General features: G+C 44.9%; 1 protein-coding gene across 2 annotated transcripts; it reads left to right on the top strand.

Moving 5' to 3' along the window:
* Positions 1-1277: 1277 nt before the first annotated feature.
* On the top strand, positions 1278-20018 carry LOC118082369 (glutathione S-transferase A4-like). Of its 2 annotated transcripts, none has more exons than XM_060272484.1 (7): positions 1278-1943; positions 3742-3849; positions 4810-4861; positions 5406-5538; positions 17797-17938; positions 18604-18735; positions 19613-20018. In XM_060272484.1, the coding sequence occupies exons 2-7, from the start codon at positions 3763-3765 to the stop codon at positions 19736-19738; spliced, it is 672 nt and encodes a 223-aa protein (XP_060128467.1). In that variant the 5' UTR covers positions 1278-1943; positions 3742-3762; the 3' UTR covers positions 19739-20018. The 2 variants fall into 2 exon arrangements, with proteins under 2 accessions (XP_060128467.1, XP_060128468.1); XM_060272485.1 differs by having other exon boundaries at positions 19330-19752.
* The last annotated feature ends 1569 nt before the right edge of the window (positions 20019-21587 follow it).

Genomic DNA, 21587 nt, shown 5'->3' with positions numbered 1-21587 from the left:
GGAGGCAGTAGAAGACAGGAGTGCCTGGCGTGCTATGGTCCATGGGGTCACGAAGAGTCGGACGCGACTAAACGACTAAACAACAGAATTGTAGAGTTGGAAGGGACCCTGAGGATCATCTAGTCCAACCCCCTGCAGTGCAGGAATATGCGACTGTCCCACATGGGGATTGAACTGGCAACCGTCTGATTCCCTAGCCCCAGCTTGACGTAGATGAGAAAAGCTGCACGCCACAGAAGGCAGTCTGGGATAGCTTTTTCAGAACCTTCTTTCAGATAACCCATCAGTGGCTATTTTTAGACTGAAGCTGAACCTCAGTTGGATAATGACTAATATTAGGGCTATTACCTTACTGGCTAAGGTTACAGTTGGTGGACGATAGGAGACTACCAAAATGCTATGTTTCAAAGGCTATGGCTATAGCTAACTCAAATTCCTAGTCAGTTCACAAGGCACAAATTACTAAAAAAGTATGTGTCTTCTGAAGACACCCCCCCTTTTTTTTTGTTAATGAACCTGTTTTTCGGAAGCTACATTTCTGATAGGTTTTCCTAGGTGGAAGCTACCTGCCAGGTAGAGGAAATGAATCAAATTCAATTGCTTGCTGCCATTGCCACCTGCTGGCTACTGCCTTGTTTTCTAATTTTGCCAGTTAAAAGCATCAACAGAAAGATTTTGTTGCTCACAATTCCCAAAAAAGTGATTCTGGATGATGATGATGATTTATTAAATTTGTATACCATCCTTCATCCAAAGAACTCAGGGCAGTTCACAGCATAACAATGCAAAAGGAAAACAAAATTATGCGGCATTATAGGCAATTAAAAGCTGGCACTGCTCAGAATGGTGGGCTAAGTTAGGGGAAGCAAGGGAGACAGAGTCTAGGTCAGGGGTCGGCAAACTTTTTCAGCAGGGGGCCGGTCCACTGTCCCTCAGGCCTTGTGGGGGACTAGACTATATTTTTTGGGGGGGGAATATATGCCCCACAAATAACCCAGAGATGCATTTTAAATAAAAGCACACATTCTACTCATGTGAAAACACACTGATTCCTGGACCATCCACAGGCCGGATTTAGAAGGTGATTGGGCAGATCCGGCCCCGGAGCCTTAGTTTGCCTACCCACATGGTCTAAGTGTCAACAGTGGGGCCTGTCAGGACCTCCTCCTCTGGCCAAAGATGTCAATGAACAAATTGACGATAATATCCCGGCTCAAGCTCTCATGGTCCACATCCAACTTTTACAGACAAGCTTGGCCCACAACAGCTTATGCCAGTGTTTTTCAACCACTGTTCCGCGGCACACTAGTGTGCTGCGAGATGTTGCCTGGTGTGCCGTGGGAGAATTACTTTATATATAGTCAATATAGGCACAGAGTTAATTTTCTTTAACATTTTCTAATGGTGGTGTGCCTCGTGATTTTTTTCATGAAACAAGTGTGCCTTTGCCCAAAAAAGGTTGAAAAACACTGGCTTATGCCACACTATTTATTAACAAGGTTGTTGATCTTTTCAGAGTTGTTCAACTGGATTTGCCAAAAAGGATTAACATGGCTAACTCTCTGGAATTTATCACACACTAACTTATCCACACAGATCTGAAAGTGCCGGGTGTTTTCACGCATGACATTAAAAATAATCTTTGACCCCCTGTGCGCACGTTAGAGAGAATATCACTAATCCGGGGCAGAAAACAGACACTTTAGAACCGAGACGTGGCAAAGTAGTCAGTACTAGTGCAAGAAGGAACTGCAAATCCTTGTTGAGCTTGTAAACGTGGCTTTAGGTTCACTCAAACAGAGGCTGGAACATTATCTTTATTGTTTGAGTGGGAAAGTCACCTCTGTGGGAGGAGTTCCAGGATTTACCGGTAATTGCTTTAGGCAAAGCTTTTTGTGCCACAGCAGGAAGAACCGCCTGACACTCACACCAAAGGCTCAGAGGTCAGTTCCTGGTGCACATCCATGTCTTTAATAACTAAGTTAAGGCTATACAAAGAAAGCAGGGACAGCAATCATAAAAAAATGTTGGAGTGGTTGCATTTAATCTATGTGTTCTGAGGAATGGTTGAACATGCAAAAAGGAAATGCCTGTGTGCATGAGTTTGCATGTCACTTGCCACGACGAGAGCAAACATTCAGCAAATGAAGCATTTGTGGTCATTTCCTCCATGCTTAGAGAAGGTTCGCCTTCCACCTGCTGCCTTTTCCTTTGTGATGCCAGGCAACGGTCGGAGGCACATGAACGCTGGCAGAAAGCATGGCAAAGGCAGAAGTTGTGTGCTTGCCAGCTAACTCAGAGTTTGGGTGGAGTTATACTGCGCTTTTGGATTCCTGTGATAGAACCTTAATTTTAAGCCAATTTTAAGGCTTTGCAGCTTCAACTATTATTGAATTTACAGCTGCATATTAATTTGGCACCCGAGGTGAAAACAAACATGTCCCATTGGAGAGATCAGAACCGAATGAACCGGTAGAACAAGCTTCTAAGGAAGGTTGTGTCTCCTGATTTTTCAAAAGCAATGTAAAACAAGCTTGTTTCATAAGGTATTTGGCCACAGAGTGGTGCTTTTCTAGGATTTGTGGTTTTACTGTTGTCGTGCTCTCATTGGAGAGTTGGCAACCAGCTGGATGCTGAAAGCTTTTGTCATGTCATGGAGTATTTCAGTTTAATTGTTGGTTCTGTGTGACTTCATATCACTCATAATAGGCTGCCCTGTGCGTGAAAAGGCAAGTGTGTTTCAATAAAGACATGAATAATAAATAAAACCTATCAAAGAAAACAAAGATCTGCATTTAGTGCCCAGACTTCAGATGAATATTGTAAAATGTACCTCCTGCAGAATATTATTGTCCCTGCCAAGCTGTGCACAGGATTCTAGGGGTCTTGGACCTCAAGCCGGATCTGTGCTCCTTTGGAGAATTGAAGACAAGGCAGAGGCTGTTGTAGCTTTAAGAAATGGTAAGGTGAAGGACCCCTGGGCGGTTAAGTCCAGTCAAAGGCGACTATGGGGTTGCGGTGCTCATCTCGCTTTCAGGCTGAGGGAGCCGGCATTTGTCCACAAACAGCTTTCCGGGTCATGTGGCCAGCATGACTAAACTGCTTCTGGTGCAACGGGACACCGTGATGGAAACCAGAGCACACGGAACCACCGTTTACCTTCCCGCCACAGTGGTATCTATTTATCTACTCGCACTGTTGTGCTTTCAAACTTCTAGGTTGGCAGGAGCTGGGACAGAGCAACGGGAGCTCACCCAGTCGCGGGGATTCAAACTGCTGACCTACCAATCAGCAAGCCCAAGAGGCTCAGTGGTTTAGACCACAGCGCCAGCACTGGAGTCCAAGGCATCTCCCCCCCCCCACAACTTCAGTCAGCCTGCCCAAGATGGATCTCTGTCTTTGTTCTCCCTTCTCCTCAGCACACCTTGCCAAAACACCCTTTTCCTGTCACCTCACACCCAGTTACCTGGCCAACCTTCCAAATCCCCTCTGTTCACATCTCAGGGCAGGGGTGGGGAAGGACAGTTCTCTTGCTTTGCCAGTAGTTTTCAATGGTCCTCGCTTGGCCAGGTCATTTTTGCATTGGCCAGCCCAGGAATTCCTCTGCAGCTGGTATATTCCCTTCATATCCCAACTAATAAAAATCCTAACATTTATTAATTTTCCTCCCCAAACCTAGACTGTTTGCATTGCTTTCAGCCTCCCCATAAACGCTTCCATCTTTCCGCTCTTTCCTTCCAGAATACCCAGCAGCTGAACACCATGGCTGGGAAACCCAAGCTTTATTATTTCAATGGAAGAGGGAGGATGGAATCCGTTCGCTGGCTGTTAGCTGCTGCAGGTGTCGAGGTTTGCGCCTTTGTTTTCTTCCAGAAGGAGATCTGCAAATGAGTTGCTTGTTTGAAGTCATGCCAGGGTGACCGCGGGAATCATTGCCACAGCTAGAGCATCATTAGGGCCATATCAGCAGACAGGAGACCCGGTTTCTGATCTAGATGGTATGGCAGGGAAGCCACAGGCACATAGCCCATTACTGTATTTCACAACAATATGAGTAAGATCCTTGGCTCTCACCCAACATCATGGAAGCATTTCCTTTCAATGCAATATTTTTTATTTTAGAAACCAAGGAAAGCATAACCAAGGCAGCCACAAGGCTTCCTTTCTTCTTCTTCTTCTTTTGCAGGAGGATATCACATATCCCACAAGCCACGCTCCTGTCTGTAATGTTGAAATTCTCAATAAAGCTTTCAGGCTATAGGGCCACTTGGAAATCAGGAAAGAACTGTATGCTGGGATGCTGCCTCCGACTCCCTCACATTACTCCCACATTTTCCAGGTTAAGCAGGCTGCAAATACAATAACTGCTGGAATACAATAACATGGAAATGAGCTCTCAACGTGATAGACAAGTGTGTGTCCTTGTTTGAAATTAACAGAACCACTTAACAGAACAACAGTTGGCATGCCGGGGACTAGGAAAAGATTAATCTAGCTTCTACATGAATTAAAGTCCTGTATCAACCAATTATGTTTATTCACTCAATATCCCTGATCCATAATAATCCATTCATGCTCTGTATAGATCCATGGCTGGTTCGTATGTTGCTTAGCCTTTGGACCTCTATTTAAAAGTTTCATTCTTTCTATTCTCAGGTTATATAAATTGTCCACTTAGCTGGTCACTAATGCAGTAAGCTATGACCCATCAAGGCATATGCTGTAATAAATTTATTGGCTAACGTGCCATAGCACTCTGGGTTGATTATTTAACGAAAGAAATGAAATGTTAGTCCTCTCATTTTTCAGTTTGAAGAAGAGTTTTTGGAAACGAGAGAGCAATATGAAAAGTTAATAAAAGGTAAGGCTACAGATTTAATAACTTCATCCAGATCCACCACTCTGTGTGTGTGTGCCAAGAAATTCTAATGCAAGTGTGTTTGGGCAGGGTGTGTGTGAACAAATACTCAGTCACGTTGATTCTGCTTCACCATTGGAAATGGTGCTACAAGTATGACTAGGGCTGCCAGACTCAATAGAGGACAGGACTTCTGTGCCTTTAATTGCCCTGCTCTCTTTTGAGTCTGGAAACCTTAAAGAGAAACCAGCAGACCCTTTGTTTAATTTCCAAGCAAAGGGTCTGCACTCTGCTGGTTTCTCTTTAAGGTTTCCAGGCTCAAAAGAGAGCAGGGCAATTAAAGGCCACAGAAGTCCTGTCCACTATTGAGTCTGGCAACCCTAAATATGACCAATCTCTGCTCTCACTATGGAATGTGGGCAGAGGTTCAACCCACGAAGCTCCCCCCCTTTTTTCTTTAAATGCTTCCTTTCCCATTGTAGGAAGCTCACCATGCAAAGTGATACAGGAACTTGCCAGGGCTGACATGATGATTCTCTTTCAACAGATGGATTTCTGCTCTTTCAGCAAGTCCCCATGGTTGAAATTGACGGAATGAAGCTAGTGCAGACACGAGCTATCCTCTACTACATTGCTGCAAAACACAACCTCTATGGGAAAAACCTGAAGGAGAGAGCACAGTATGCTATTTGGCAGCCATATTACACTAATATGCAAGGTTTTTTTCTGGTCTAAGTGTCTGCTTTTTTAATATAATGAAACAATACACTAGACTTGAGGAGAAATAAAGGCAGGAACTGGTGATTGAACAGCAATAACTTAGAAAGGGGATACCCTCTGAGCTCAGCTTCAGGTAGCAAACAGGTATTGGAACAGCAGTGAAGATATATAGCAGTTTTGCATATACACTTCTTCCATATTTATAGCAATGATGTAAGAAAATTTTGGGGTTGGATTTTACAGCCCCACTCCTGTCAAGGTCCACTGTTGGTCAGAGAAAACAAAACTGAGATGGAACCTAGTAACAGGAAGCAAGGCGGGCTGTTCTTTATGGCATATTTGTTGCAACAGAGTCTACACACACACACACGTAAGGAGGTCAGGAACGCAGAGCAGAATGTGCAGACCCTTTTAAAGCTTCAGAAATTGTAACAGAAAGATTACCCCAAATTGTAATACAGATGCCATAAAAATGGGTTCTACACTCTACAATTCTATGATTCTATGTACAGCCTGCTCAGTGTTCGTGTTTCTCTGACATATTTACAAGTCAGGCATCAGATTGAGGTTGAATCCTGACAAGACAGAAGTACTGTTTGTGGGGGACAGGAGGCGGGCAGGTGTGGAGGACTCCCTGGTTCTGAATGGGGTAACTGTGCCCCTGAAGGACCAGGTGCGCAGCCTGGGAGTCATTCTGGACTCACAGCTGTCCATGGAGGCGCAGGTCAATTCTGTGTCCAGGGCAGCTGTCTATCAGCTCCATCTGCTACGCGGGCTGAGACCCTACCTGCCTGCAGACTGTCTCACCAGAGTGGTGCATGCTCTGGTTATCTCCCGCTTGGACTACTGCAATGCGCTCTACGTGGGGCTACCTTTGAAGGTGACCCGGAAACTACAACTAATCCAGAATGCGGCAGCTAGACTGGTGACTGGGAGCGGCCGCCAAGACCATATAACACCGGTCTTGAAAGATCTACATTGGCTCCCAGTACGTTTCCGAGCACAGTTCAAAGTGTTGGTGCTGACCTTTAATGCCCTAAATGGCCTTGGTCCAGTATACCTGAAGGAGCATCTCCACCCCCATCATTCTGCCCGGACACTGAGGTCCAGTACCGAGGGCCTTCTGGCAGTTCCCTCGTTGTGAGAAGCCAAGTTGCAGGGAACTAGGCAGAGGGCCTTCTCGGTGGTGGCGCCCGCCCTGTGGAACACCCTCCCATCAGATGTCAAAGAGAAAAACAGCTACCAGATTTTTAGAAGACATCTGAAGGCAGCCCTGTTTAGGGAGGCTTTTAATGTTTAATAGATTATTGTACCATATATTCCGGCGTGTAAGACGACTGGGCGTATAAGACGACCCCCAACTTTTCCAGTTAAAATATAGAGTTTGGGATATACTCACTGTATAAGAAATACGACCCAGCGTATAAGACGACCCCTGACTTTTGAGAAGATTTCCCGGGTTAAAAAGTAGTCTTATACGCAGGAATATACTGTATTTTATTTTTCTGTTGGAAGCCGCCCAGAGTGGCTGGGGAAACCCAGCCAGATGGGTGGGGTATAAATAGGATGTTGTTGTTGTTGTTGTTGTTGTTGTTGTTGTTGTTATCTTGATTGACAGTCATTACCTGATAACAGCCCTCCCTTTTGAAATGGTGAATACCTTGACTCCAGAATCCATTGACAAGGACCAGTTTCACTCATACACAGACCTGCCTTTTTGACAGGTCTGCTTAGATAGTTTCTTGTTAAACCAGTTTCACAGGTGGAAGGCTCAGGAAGAGTTTCCTGCTTCATGGATGGAGGGGTCTCTGAGGTTGACTAGAGGCTAAACATGGTCTCAGTCTTGCTCAGTGTATTTGTTTGGTTCATGTTTTATTCAAATAGAGTATGATTTCTACACGGTAGGTAGCCGTGTTGGTCTGCCTTAGTCGAAACAATTTTTTTAAAAAAATCCTTCCAGTAGCACCTTAGAGACCAACTAAGTTTGTTATTGGTATGAGCTTTTGTGTGCATGCACACTGCTTCTCTGCGGAGCGATTGGCAGATGAAGGGTTAACAATTTGGCCTGCGGTTCCTCTGAGACTCCTGTAGTAGCTGCTGTTGTGCAAAGGGATTGAGACTTTGGAAGACTTAGAATCACATAATTGATTAAACCTGCAACCTTGGCATTATCTCTACCCAACTGAGCTTTCCAGGGTGTGTTTTAGCATGTTTCTTAGTATTTTTGAACTTTCACGTTTTATGTGTTTTATACACATGCATGCTTCAGGGGCGCTTATTAGGAGCACCCTAATACGATTACAGTGTAACAGCAAGAAACAGGAGGTGGGGGGGGTGGAAGGCATGTGTGAATTTACACATTCAAGCAGTTGGTATAAGTCAGGCACCCCCAAACTAAGCCCTCCAGATGTTTTGGGACTACAACTCCCATCATCCCTGACCACTGGTCCTGTTAGCTAGGGATGATGGGAGTTGTAGTCCCAAAACATCTGGAGGGCTGAGTTTGGGGATGCCTGGTATAAGTTATGACATAGCTTCTAGTCAACAGGTGACTTGACTCTTTTGGTGTGAATGTATTACACTGGGGTGACTCCCATGGATGGGGAACTGATGGTGTCAACTGTGCTTCATCAGGTGGTAATTTTTCATTTATTTTCTTCCATTTATGTCCTACCTTTATTCCAGCCAGGAACTGAAGGTGGTTGATATATGCTTCCTGAGGCTCATCCATTCAGCCACTGACCAGGCTGAGACCTGCTTACCTTTAGCAAGGTGTTGACCTCATGTGCCTTCAGGCCATACCTCTAAGACCTTCTGAACCATATCCTAGGATGTTCACATTTTCAAAATGCTAACTTCAATTTGCATTCCGTCCTTTTACTCTGGTTAGTGTGGAAGACTGAAATTTCCAGGTGTTAAAAAAGGTTATTTATGTATGCCACTACTACGTTTGTTTTGTTACCCACAAAATGGAAAATTAGCGAGGTCCCAACCAAAGAAGAATGGCAACTTGCCGATGTAACATATAGAATAAGAGAACAAGAAGAACATACGTTTAGAGAAGATTGGAAAACGTTTATTGAATATATGGGAAATAACTGTGTACAGCTGAAAACGCTGGCAGCATTAAGATAAATTCAACAGTGTAAATAAGTGTTGGTGGATGTAATAATGGAATACAGTACTGAATGGTATAGTTTTTTGTAAAATATGCAGGGGTTTATGATATGCAAAACGAACCATGGAAGGAGAAGAAGGGAAGTCATTGATAACTTAAGGATGTAAAAAGGAGTACTTTAAATTGTAAAACAGAAAATTTTAATTTTTATATCTATGTGGAACTTAGCAAGAGGACAGCAATCAGGGAGAGAAACTTAGCGCAGATTCAGGAAACAGCTACCAGGAAGTGTCTTAGCAAAAACTGCTGGAGGGTCAGAGAGAGTTAGGCGTTGAATGCAAGCTTGCTGAAATCAACTTCTTTGTTTTATATTACCCTTGCGTGATTTGTTAATATTACAAACACCACTTGAAGCAAGGCATGGAAGGCGTGGGAGGGAAGGCAGAACAAACAGAGATAGGAAGGGATTTGGTTTACAATGCAGTTTTATAAGCAGGTTGCACCCAGTACTTATTGACAGTACTGTAAAGGTGTTCCTAAATAGGAGGTGTGTGTATGTGGTAGGAGCAGATCCCCCCCCCCCGAATTCAAGGCTATGCATGTTTCCTTGGAAGTAAATTCTTCTGTGGCCTATGAGGCTTGTTCCAGGTACATAGGAATGCCACCTCAGTACACCTGCTAGCCTGTAAACCCCACACTGAGTGTGTAGATTTCTGTGTTGATCCTTGACCATTCGAATGGTGGCCTTGGGACTAGTGGGATCAGCATGCATCCAAGTATGCATTGCACAGATGCTCAGCTCCACCTGCTTCCATCTCCACCACATTTCCTTTTGCATCCTATCAAGTGCTGGAGCCTGTTGTGTTATATGTATCAAAACACTTGGAAGATCCATGATCTATGCTGATGTTGTTGCTTTTATGAAATAGCCAAATGCACATCCGTTTCGGTTTGGGAATCCTAAATCCCTCCATAGAATTATCAGGCCATCCCTTCTGTGTTCCATGGACCCTCTTCTTCATTTCAGACCATAAATATTGACCTGATCGCGGGAGTTGTACGAGGGAGTCTTTCTTCCGCTTTGCTGCAAGTTTGTTTATTAATTCTTTTATTACAAATATTTTTATAGCAATTGACATGCAAGCATTAAAATGTGGTGTGCAATAGCAATATATAATATTGTAGTATAATAATAATAATAATAATAATAATAATAATAAATATAATAATAAATTTTATTTATACCCCGCCCTCCCCAGCCGAGACTGGGCTCAGGGCTGCTAACACCAAATATAAAAAGGTAAAGGTAAAGGGACCCCTGACCATTAGGTCCAGTCGTGACCGACTCTGGGGTTGCGCACTCATCTCGCATTATTGGCCAAGGGAGCCGGCGTATAGCTTCCAGGTCATGTGGCCAGCATGACAAAGCTGCTTCTGGAGAACCAGAGCAGCACATGGAAACGCCGTTTACCTTCCCGCTGTAGCGGTTCCTATTTATCTACTTGCATTTTGACGTGCTTTCGAACTGCTAGGTTGGCAGGAGCTAGGACCAAGCAACGGGAGCTCACCCCGTCACAGGAATTCGAACCGCCGACCTTCTGATCAGCAAGCCCTAGGCTCAGTGGTTTAACCACAGCGCCACCTGGGTCCCTAACACCAAATATATAATACATTAAAAACACAAAATCAAAGGATTAGTTTAAAATACAATTCGAATCACATTTAAAATCGAAATCAAATTAAGTGGGAACCCACAAATCATAACCGTATGGGTAAGGAATTAAAAGTTCACCAGCCCGGCCACTCATGTTGGTCCCATATGGGCTGATAGAAAGAGCCATGGAGGCTCATAGACTTACATACAGGGTCCCATAGAAAGAAGGGGGTCAGACTGAGCCCGGACCAAATAACACTGAAACTGAAATACAATCCATATTCCAAATGAATTTACTTATAACAGCAAGATGGTGATGAAATCAGGAACCAACAAAAGTGGCAGTATTAGTATTAATAGCATTAATAAACCTGGAGCCAGCAACAATCGGAAGAAGTTACAACTGTATGTCAACGTACTCTGACTGGATGTAGAAAGCACCTTTTTCTTTATGTGCCATGTAAGTCTAAGAACATGGCTATATAAAATGACACACTGTGAATGTCTTAGGTATAAAGGGAGCTTTATTGTCCTAGAACTGTAACATCAATACAGGTGACTATGCAGAATAACAAGAAAAGCATTGCATATATTCCTAAGATTCTCCATAATCTTGTTGTTGTTGTTTAGTCGTTTAGTCGTGTCCGACTCTTCGTGACCCCATGGACCATAGCACGCCAGGCACTCCTGTCTTGCACTGCCTCCCGCAGTTTGGTCAAACTCATGTTCGTAGCTTCGAGAACACTGTCCAACCATCTTGTCCTCTGTCGTCCCCTTCTCCTAGTGCCCTCAATCTTTCCCAACATCAGGGTCTTTTCCAAGGATTCTTCTCTTCTCATGAGGTGGCCAAAGTATTGGAGCCTCAGCTTCACGATCTGTCCTTCCAGGGAGCACTCAGGGCTGATTTCCTTAAGAATTGATAGGTTTGATCTTCTTGCAGTCCATGGGACTCTCAAGAGTCTCCTCCAGCACCATAATTCAAAAGCATCAATTCTTCGGCGATCAGCCTTCTTTATGGTCCAGCTCTCACTTCCATACATCACTACTGGGAAAACCATAGCTTTAACTATACGGACCTTTGTCGGCAAGGTGATGTCTCTGCTTTTTAAGATGCTGTCTAGGTTTGTCATTGCTTTTCTCCCAAGAAGCAGGCGTCTTTTAATTTCGTGACTGCTGTCACCATCTGCAGTGATCAAGGAGCCCAAGAAAGTAAAATCTCTCACTGCCTCCATTTCTTCCCCTTCTATTTGCCAGGAGGTGATGGGACCAGTGGCCATGATCTTGGTTTTTTTGATGTTGAGCTTCAGACCATATTTTGCGCTCTCCTCTTTCATCCTCATTAAAAGGTTCTTTAATTCCTCCTCGCTTTCTGCCATCAAGGTTGTGTCATCTGCATATCTGAGGTTGTTGATATTTCTTCCGGCAATCTTAATTCCGGCTTGGGATTCATCTAGTCCAGCCTTTCGCATGATGAATTCTGCATATAAGTTAAATAAGCAGGGAGACAATATACAACCTTGTCGTACTCCTTTCCCAATTTTGAACCAATCAGTTGTTCCATATCCAGTTCTAACTGTAGCTTCTTGTCCCACATAGAGATTTCTCAGGAGACAGATGAGGTAATCAGGCACTCCCATTTCTTTAAGAACTTGCCATAGTTTGCTGTGGTCGACACAGTCAAAGGCTTTTGCATAGTCAATGAAGCAGAAGTAGACGTTTTTCTGGAACTCTCTAGCTTTCTCCATAATCCAGCGCATGTTTGCTATTTGGTCTCTGGTTCCTCTGCCCTTTCGAAATCCAGCTTGCACTTCTGGGAGTTCTCGGTCCACATACTGCCTAAGCCTGCCTTGTAGAATTTTAAGCATAACCTTGCTAGCGTGTGAAATGAGCGCAATTGTGCGGTAGTTGGAGCATTCTTTGGCACTGCCCTTCTTTGGAATTGGGATGTAGACTGATCTTCTCCAATCCTCTGGCCATTGCTGAGTTTTCCAAACTTGCTGGCATATTGGGTGTAGCACCTTAACAGCATCATCTTTTAAAATTTTAAATAGTTCAGCTGGAATATCATCACTTCCACTGGCCTTGTTATTAGCAGTGCTTTCTAAGGCCCATTTGACTTCACTCTCCAAGATGTCTGGCTCAAGGTCAGCAACCACACTACCTGGGGTGTACGAGACCTCCATATCTTTCTGGTATAATTCCTCTGTGTATTCTTGCCACCTCTTCTTGATGTCTTCTGCTTCTGTTAGGTCCTTACCACTTTTGTCCTTGATTATGGTAATCTTTGTACGAAATGTTCCTTTCATATCTCCAATTTTCTTGAACAGATCTCTGGTTTTCCCCATTCTATTGTTTTCCTCTATTTCTTTGCATTGCTCATTTAAGAAGACCCTCTTGTCTCTCCTTGCTGCTTTTTGGAAATCTGCATTCAGTTTCCTGTATCTTTCCCTATCTCCCTTGCATTTTGCTTGCCTCCTCTCCTCTGCTATTTGTAAGGCCTCGTTGGACAGCCATTTTGCTTTCTTGCATTTCCTTTTCCTTGGGATGGTTTTCGTTGCTGCCTCCTGTATAATGTTACGAGCCTCCATCCATAGTTCTTCAGGCACTCTGTCCACCAAATCTAAATCTTTAAACCTGTTCCTCACTTCCACTGTGTATTCATAAGGGATTTGATTCAGATTGTATCTTACTGGCCCAGTGGTTTTTCCTACTTTCTTCAGTTTAAGCTGGAATTTTGCTATAAGAAGCTGATGATCTGAGTTACAGTCAGCTCCAGGTCTTGTTTTTGCTGACTGTATAGAGCTTCTCCATCTTTAGCTGCAGAGAATATAATCAATCTGATTTCGATGCTGCCCATTTGGTGATATCCACGTGTAGAGTCGTCTCTTGTGTTGTTGGAAGAGAGTGTTTGTGATGACCAGCTTGTTCTCTTGACAGAACTCTATTAGCCTTTGCCCTGCTTCATTTTGAACTCCAAGGCCAAACTTGCCAGTTGTTCCTTTTATCTCTTGATTCCCTACTTTAGCATTCCAATCCCCTGTAATGAGAAGAACATCCTTCTTTGGTGTCATTTCTAGAAGGTGTTGTAGGTCTTCATAGAATTGGTCAATTTCACTTTCTTCAGCACCGGTAGTTGGTGCATAAACTTGGATTACCGTGATGTTAAAAGGTCTGCCTTGGATTCGTATCGAGATCATTCTGTCATTTTTGAGATTGCATCCCATTACAGCTTTTGCCACTCTTTTGTTGACTATGAGGGCCACTCCATTTCTACTACAGGATTCTTGCCCACAGTAGTAGATATGATAGTCACCCGAACTGAATTCGCCCATTCCCTTCCATTTTAGTTCACTGATGCCCAGGACTGTGGTTCCCAACAAGTGGTCCGCGGACCCCCAGGGGTCCGCGAGCTATGCCAGAGGGGTCCGCAAGATCACCTCCCCATGGCGGGGGACACGCTGGCGCGGAGCTCCTAAAGTCGACCAACGTGCCAGCGCCGCCAAATCAGCCCGACTGAACTCTCGCTTGGCCGACTGAACTCTCGCGATGGGGGCTGAGATCTCAGCCCCCTCGCGAGGGGGGAGTTCCCGCCTCCGTCATAACCAGGCTGACCAATCGGGTCAGCCGGGAAGCGGGGCTTTCCCCTCTTTTAAACTACCGGTAGCTGGGAGGCGGAGGGTGTGTGTGCGCGGCCCAAGGCATCGGCGAAGGAGGCAGTTTAGGGCTCGAGGTTGCTGCAGCGCAGCAGATTGCACTCGCCCCAGTTCGTTTCTTGGCTTGCCTGCTCCCGGGAGCAGTCTCAAGCTGCCGGGCGCCTTGCCGTGTTTTCGCCTCTATATCGCGCGCGCCCCGCTTCTTCCAGCAGGGAGTCCGGACTGCAGCGGTAGCCCGAAGGACCCTACAGAAGGAGTCTACCAGGGTCTGCAGGACCAGGGCTTTGGGAGCCCGCATAGGTTGCAGGATCGAGGCGGCTGCCTCTCCGCAACGTACTACTGCCTCTCGATCCCAGTCCACGCTGGGGGCCAGCTGAGCCTGGAAACAGAAGAGCGGTTGGCCAGGACCATTCCCCAGTATACCGCGCTCCGCCGGGGATCTCCTTGGCTTCCACGTGAGTTTTGCCGCGGTTGTGAGCATCTGCCTCTCCCCCTTCCATCAGCTGAGAACGGTGTGGGGGTGGGGGTTCGTGTGTCCCTTGTTCTATCTGCCGGTGGCCCTGTGTTTTACAAGCTAGGGTCTAATTGTTTGGTTGCCAGGGAAACGTGGGGGCCGCCATTTTAAATCTGCCCACGTGCTCGGCGCCGATTTGTGCGTGGCTTCGGCCTGACAACGACGGTCATTTTAGGAAGGAAAAAATTAAAATAAAATAAAATTGAATTCAATAAGAATTAAATAAGATAAACGATTAAATAAAATTTCCTTAGAGGATAAATAAATAATAATTAGATAAGGATGTCATTAAAGAGAAGGAAAGGTGAGCATTTATTAATTTATACCTGTGATCTAATTTACATTCAATTACTTTTGGTTCGATTTACCAAACCGCAGCCGCTTTTGCGTGGGAGCCCAGTGGTCCAGGCCCAAGCCCACCTCTCACCACACCAACGAGGCTCACTGGAAAGGACATTGCTTTTGGAATTCTCAACGGGCCGGGACCCAGTTCGCGTAGTTAAAAATGGACCGTTGGTTAAAAAGTGGTTCGTTAAAACGACAAAGGCCTACAGATGAAGAGGAAGATAATGCATTTGATGTTCAAGCAAGCAAGTCTAACCCTTCCAAGACCAGTGTTAAGCTTACTGGAAAAAATAGAAAATATCACTCTGATTACTTGAAATTCGGTTTTACGGCGACTGGACCTGAGGAACAGCTTAAACCTCAATGTGTAATTTGCTATGAAAGCCTTTCGAATGAATGTATGAAACCAGCAAAACTCCGGCGCCATCTTGAAACAAAGCACCCAGAGTTCAAAAGTAAGTCATTAGATTTTTTCAAAAATAAATTAGGAGAGTTGAAAACATCTCGTAAAACAATTGCCAAACACTGTGGTGCAAATGTAAATGAAAATGCAACCCTTGCGTCTTACGAGGTGGCTCAGCTTGTTGCTAAATGTGGGAAAAACCATACAATTGCTGAGGAACTTATACTGCCATCAGCAATAATACTTTGCAAGAGAATGTTAGGTGATGCAGCTGCTAAGATAATAGGAACTGTCCCGCTCTCAAATAATACCGTTCAAAGACGAATTACTGATATGGGAGTTAACATCGAAGAAACATTGCTGGCTAGACTTCGCATGAGTGACATGTACGCTCTACAATTGGATGAAAGCACAGACATATCAAACAAAGCTATAATGTTGGTTTTCGCACGATTCTTATGGGAGGACCAAGTGTTTGAAGATTTTCTTTTTTCATGCGAACTACTGCATACAAAAGCAGACGATATTTTTACTGCATTAAATAATTATCTCAATGAACACGATGTCACTTGGAAAAAATGTGTAGGCTTGTCTACGGATGGAGCAAAGGCAATGGCTGGCAATAAAACTGGACTTCAAACTCGTGTCAAAGCAGTAGCTCCTGAGGTGAAATGGACTCACTGTTGTATACATCGTGAAGCCTTAGTAGCCAAAAGATTGCCTGAACCTTTGCAAAAGATTCTGAAAGAAGTAGTTCAAATCATCAACTACATTAAAACACGACCTCTGCAATCCAGATTATTTTCTTTGTTGTGTAAAGAGATCGGCAGTGAGCATGAGCAACTTCTTATTCATACGGAAGTAAGATGGCTTTCTCGAGGTAGGATCTTGTCAAGATTTTTTGAACTTAGAGACGAGGTTCGTCTCTTCCTTCTGGACACAAAGTACGCGGATTTTCTCACTAACTTCTCTTGGCTTTGCTCAGTTGCGTACTTAGCTGATGTGTTTGAACACTTGAATGTGTTAAACTTGAGTTTACAAGGAAAAAATGTAGACATGTTCAAAGTTGAGGATAAGATTAGTGCTATGGTCAAAAAGTGTCAGATCTGGGCGTCAAGGATAGAAAACAAGTCACTAACTAACTTTTCTACTTTAAAACAATTCTTGGAGTCATCAGAGGAGAGTTTGCCTGAGCAGATCAAGATCAATGTAGCCGAGCATCTACGCAGCCTAGCCACCACTTTTAGAGAGTATTTCCCTGAACCTGACCCTGACGACAGGTGGATTCGGAATCCCTTCAGCTGTGGAGAAATACACAAAATCCAAGGCCTCACTGAAGAAGAGCAAGATCAACTTGTGGATCTGTCAAGCTGTGGTACGATGAAAAACATTTTCATCAGTGATAAAATTACAGACTTCTGGGCATCAGCACGCAAAGACTACAAGGAACTTGGAGATAAGGCAATGAAAAAGATCCTTCCATTTGCAACCACATATCGGTGTGAGCAAGCATTTTCTTCCATGTGTTTCATGAAAAACAAGTATAGGAATCGGCTCGACATGCAGTCGGATTTCAGAGTGAAAGTTTCAAGTTTGGAACCTAATATTTCAGAAATAATGGACTCAAAGGACAGATTTAACTCATCTCATTAAGAACTGAAAATTAAAACTAACTGTATACTGATGGAGTACTCTGTTGTAACTGTAAAAAACGTATTAAAAAGACTCTTAATTTGGCTCTCACTTTTTTATTTTAGGATTAGGAATTAATGGGGGTCCTTGTCACAATAGCGGCTCGATGAGGGGTCCTCGAGAAAATTTTGTTGGGAACCCCTGGCCCAGGATGTCGATATTTATTCTTGTCATCTCATTTTTGACCACATCCAGCTTACCTCCATTCATGGTTCTTACATTCCAGGTTCCTATGCAATATTTTTCTTTACAGCATCGGACTTTCCTTTCGCTTCCAGGCATATCTGCAACTGAGTGTCCTTTCGGCTTTGGCCCAGCCGCTTCATCAGCTCTGAATCTACTTGTACTTGTCCTCCGCTCTTCCTCAGTAGCATGTTGGACGCCTTCCGACCTGAGGGGCTCATCTTCCAGCGTCATAACTTTTATATGCCTGTTGTCTTTGTCCATGGAGTTTTCTTGGCAGGGATACTGGAGTGGCTTGCCAGTTCCTTCTCCAGGTGGATCACGTTTAGTCAAAACTCTCCACTATGACCTGTCCATCTTGGGTGGCCCTGCATGGCATAGCTCATAGCTTCTCTGAGTTATTCAAGCCCCTTCGCCACGACAAGGCATTGATCCATGAAGGGGCTCCATAATCTTAGGTGATTATTTATCTTTAAGTGATCCTATTCAGTGTATTTGACCAAACTGTGGGAGGCAGTGGAAGACAGGGATGCCTGGCGTACTCTGGTCCATGGGGTCACGAAGAGTCGGACACGACTAAACGACTAAACAACAACAATTCAGTGTAAGCAGTTTATTTAGTATGACATTGCCTCTCTCTCTCCCCCCCACCTTAGAATTGATATGTACGTGGAAGGAACAACCGATCTGATGGGAATGATCAGGGTTCACCACAAATCACCTCCTGGAGAAAAAGAGAAGAATCTTAGTTTAATCATTGAACGAGCCACGAAAAGATACTTCCCAGTTTATGAGAAGGTACTGTATATAACATGCTGGCACCACGTTCTGCTATGTCACATTTTGTTGAAAATGAAAGGCCATAGATTTTGGTGCTAGTTAGGGTTTGGCAGAACCACGTGCATTTCCTTAAAGGTAAAGTGACCCCTCTGACCATTAGGTCTAGTCGGGACTGACTCTGAGGTTGCGGTGCTCATCTCGCGTTATTGGCTGAGGGAGCTGGCGTACAGCTTCTGGGTCATGTGGCCAGCATGACAAAGCCGCATCTGGCGAGTCAGAGCAGCACACGGAAACGCCGTTTACCTTCCTGCCACAGCGGTACCTATTTATCTACTTGCACTTTGACATGCTTTCGAACTGCTAGGTTGGCAGGAGCTGGGACCGAGCAATGGGAGCTCACCCTGTCGCGGGGATTCGAACCGCCAACCTTCTGACCGGCAAGCCCTAGGCTCTGTGGTTTAACCCACAGCACCACAGCTTCGGTAAAAAGTGGAGTGTAAATGCATAAAACTTAAACGGCCTGGGAATAACAAAATGGTCTTTGCCTGGTGCCTTAATGACAAATGCATGTGTGAAGGACCTTCTAGAAATGAGTGCCATCTTGAAAAGGCCCTCTCACCTTGTACCTACCTCCTCGCTTCGTACTGCCATGTACATGCATGCGATGAATTTTTCTCCCGTAGGTTTTAAAAGAGAACGGGCAACCTTTCCTTCTTGGCAACCAGTTGACCTGGGCTGACGTCCAACTGATTGAGACCCTGTTAATGGCAGAAGAGAAGGAGCCCACCATTCTCTCACAGTTTCCTTTGTTGCAGGTAAAAGAAGTAGCTGAATTAACAATGACCGTGTACTCAGTACTGTAATATAAACCTTCAGTTGAAGTGAATAGGCATTTAACTGATTGTGTCCTCAACATTTTCCAAACACATGTATAGCCAATTAGATGCTGATACTCCTGAGAACAAGGAAGTATGTTAAGCAACACAACACCATTCTAATGAAAGCTAGAGTTTCCATAGGATTGCCATATTTCAAACAGTGAAAATCCGGACAAAAATGGTATTTTGAGGCCAAAGCTGTTGAGCTTTTTATAGCAAAATCACAATAATAATAATAATAAAAGTAAATAAATGCTGTTAGGGGCTATTTTTAAGGAAAATAGCCGAAAATAGCACTGCCTGCATGAGCTGTCATATGTCTGGATTTTAAACACATTTTTTGCTGATTTACACCTGGACACTGATAGAGACATATGGCAACCCAAGTTTCTATCTTAGATTACGTTGAACGCCCAAGTCCCTGCAGCAAAGTATCCTAAACCTTTATCTCTTGCTTTCCATTTGAGCTATCCATTTTATGTACATTTCTCCCTAATATACACATTTTTGTATACATTTTTTTCATTGCAGAACTGCATTGCAAAATTCAGAGAAGTGCCTATTTCCAAGGGGTAGCTGTGTTTCGGTTAGCATTTTGGTTTGGAAAGTATGAATTATTGGATTACTGTTGCGGCTTTCCCCAAGAGACTTCAGGAACTGACAGTCGTTGTTTGGGGCTGCAGTCAGCAAACTCTCACTTCTCAGGATTCGGGCCTGACACTTACACTGGCTTCAAATTTGTTCAGCACTGTAATTTTTAGATTCCAGACCTAACTTCCTTGCTCTGAATGATTTGCAACATTTGCAATTTTAGGCTTTTAAAGCAAGAATGTGTGATGTCCCTACGATTAAGAAGTTCCTTCAGCCTGGAAGCCCAAGGAAGCCTCCGCCCGATGAAAAATTTGTAACAACAGCAAACAGGGTTTTCAACAGGAAATGAAAACTGGGCATAAGTTGCACTGCATTAACCCCTATCTGGGAAGCAGCTGTCTTTAACAATGCTTTGCAAATGCTTCTTAATGCTAGTGGGCTGCTTCTAAATAATAATCCAGTTGGCTTCTGGCTGACTAATAAAGTTTCGAGATAAATGTGAATGCAAAACTCTTCAGCGGGCTGCATTTGGGGGGTAGGGGTGGAGATTCCAAATCTTGATTGGGGCAATATATTAAGACAGACAATATTATTGACAATAATATTATATAAAATTATACAAAGCAATAAAAACGATGTTATAATAAATAATTCTGTGTTTTTCTCCAGTTTAAACACTTAGGCTGGGGGCACAAACATGATGTAGAAAATGGCACCCTTGAATTACCCCTGGTGCTCATGAAGCCTATGAAACCCAGGTCCTCTTTGTCATGAGACATGGGCATACCCAGCATGGGGCGGGGGGGGGGGCAGCCGCCCCCCTAGAAGCAGGGCTGCCCAGCTGTGGGAGAGAGTGGTGCTGCTGGTGGGCAGAGGTGGAGGCGTAGCACAGCCCGGCAGAGCGCGAGTTCGGCGTTCCCACCCACCACGCCACGCCTTCCCTCCAGCTCCCCGTCACGGCCTCCGGCAAGGCCAAGCGCGACGGGGAACCAGAGAGCGCAACGGGAAGCTGGAGTGGGCAGGAACGCCAAACTCACGCTCCGCTGGCCTGTGCTCTGCCTCCGCCTCTGCCCACCAGCCCCACTGGCAGCGCCGCTCTCGCCCATGGCTCCGCGCTCCGCCGGGGTCCTGGCCATAGTGCACCGGGGGCAGCCCAGCGGGCCAGAGTGAGCGCCCTGGCTGCGTGCTGTCAGTGGAGCCCCGGTGCATCTGACTGCAAAAAGCTTCGCGGCACCTAGGTGAGACCGGAGTCAGTTTCACCTGGGCTCCGTAGCCCCGCCCACGTCCCCACTTTGTGGCCCCTCCCCTCCCGCCCCTTGCCCCCGCCCCTTGCCCCCCAGTTTTGATCCTGGGTACGCCCCTGTCATGAGATAATCTTTTCCCCTCTTGAACAAATACCACACACAGAGCTGAAGGGGGAAATTGGAAGAGTGGTGCTCTTTTGCATTTCCTCTTTCAGCTGTATGTGCTTTTCAAATTTTAGGTTGGCACCTTGGGGGAAAAATCGAATGGCTGGCAGTCCATTCTTGCTCTTTCTCCTTATTCCTGTGGCACCCCACTTTCTGCTCCCCGTCATCAGCTTCCTTTCCCCTTCCACTCTCTTGGTCACTCCAGTTTCTGTTCAGCGGCTCATGTGCCAACCCAAACCCTGAAAAGAACATAGAGCTGAAAGAGGAAGTGGGAAAGAGCACTTCTCTCCCAACTTCCCCCTTCAGCTCTATGTCCTTTTCCAGTGGGAGTAGCCAGAGGGCAGAAAGTGAGGTACTGCAGGAATCAGGAGAGATAGCAAGCATGGCTTGCCAGAAAACTATATATATATGCACATGGATAGGTAAAGCTGATCCTCTTGAAAATGCAGACTAAAAATGGCTGTTCAGATGACTGTATTAACCAGAGCTGTCAGCTGTTGGAAACCTCTCCGGGACCTGATGATAGGTAAAGGTAAAGGACCCCTGGGTGGTTAAGTCCAGTCATTGGCGACTATGGGGTTGTGGTGCTCATCTCGCTTTCAGGCTGAGGGAGCCAGCGTTTTTCCATGGACAGCTTTCCAGGTCATGTTCCCAGCATGACTACTAAACCACTTCTGGCACAACTGAACACCGTGACGGAAACCAGAGTGCATGGAAATGCTGTTTGCCTTCTTGCCAGAGCGGTGCCTATTCATCTACTTGCACTGGTGTGCTTTTGAACTGCTAGGT

Source organism: Zootoca vivipara, chromosome 3 (assembly GCF_963506605.1).
Source record: "Zootoca vivipara chromosome 3, rZooViv1.1, whole genome shotgun sequence".
Lineage (NCBI taxonomy): Eukaryota > Metazoa > Chordata > Lepidosauria > Squamata > Lacertidae > Zootoca > Zootoca vivipara.
Note: the sequence above shows the minus strand (reverse complement) of the source record. Positions and strands in the feature narration are given on the sequence as shown.

Bases quoted from the DNA above. Each gene is read 5' to 3' on its own strand.
- LOC118082369 (XM_060272484.1), top strand. From the start codon at position 3,763: ATGGCTGGGAAACCCAAGCTTTATTATTTCAATGGAAGAGGGAGGATG. The intron at 17,939-18,603 runs GTACTGTATATA...TTTCTCCCGTAG, and splicing joins ACTTCCCAGTTTATGAGAAG to GTTTTAAAAGAGAACGGGCA. The intron at 18,736-19,612 runs GTAAAAGAAGTA...TTGCAATTTTAG, and splicing joins CACAGTTTCCTTTGTTGCAG to GCTTTTAAAGCAAGAATGTG.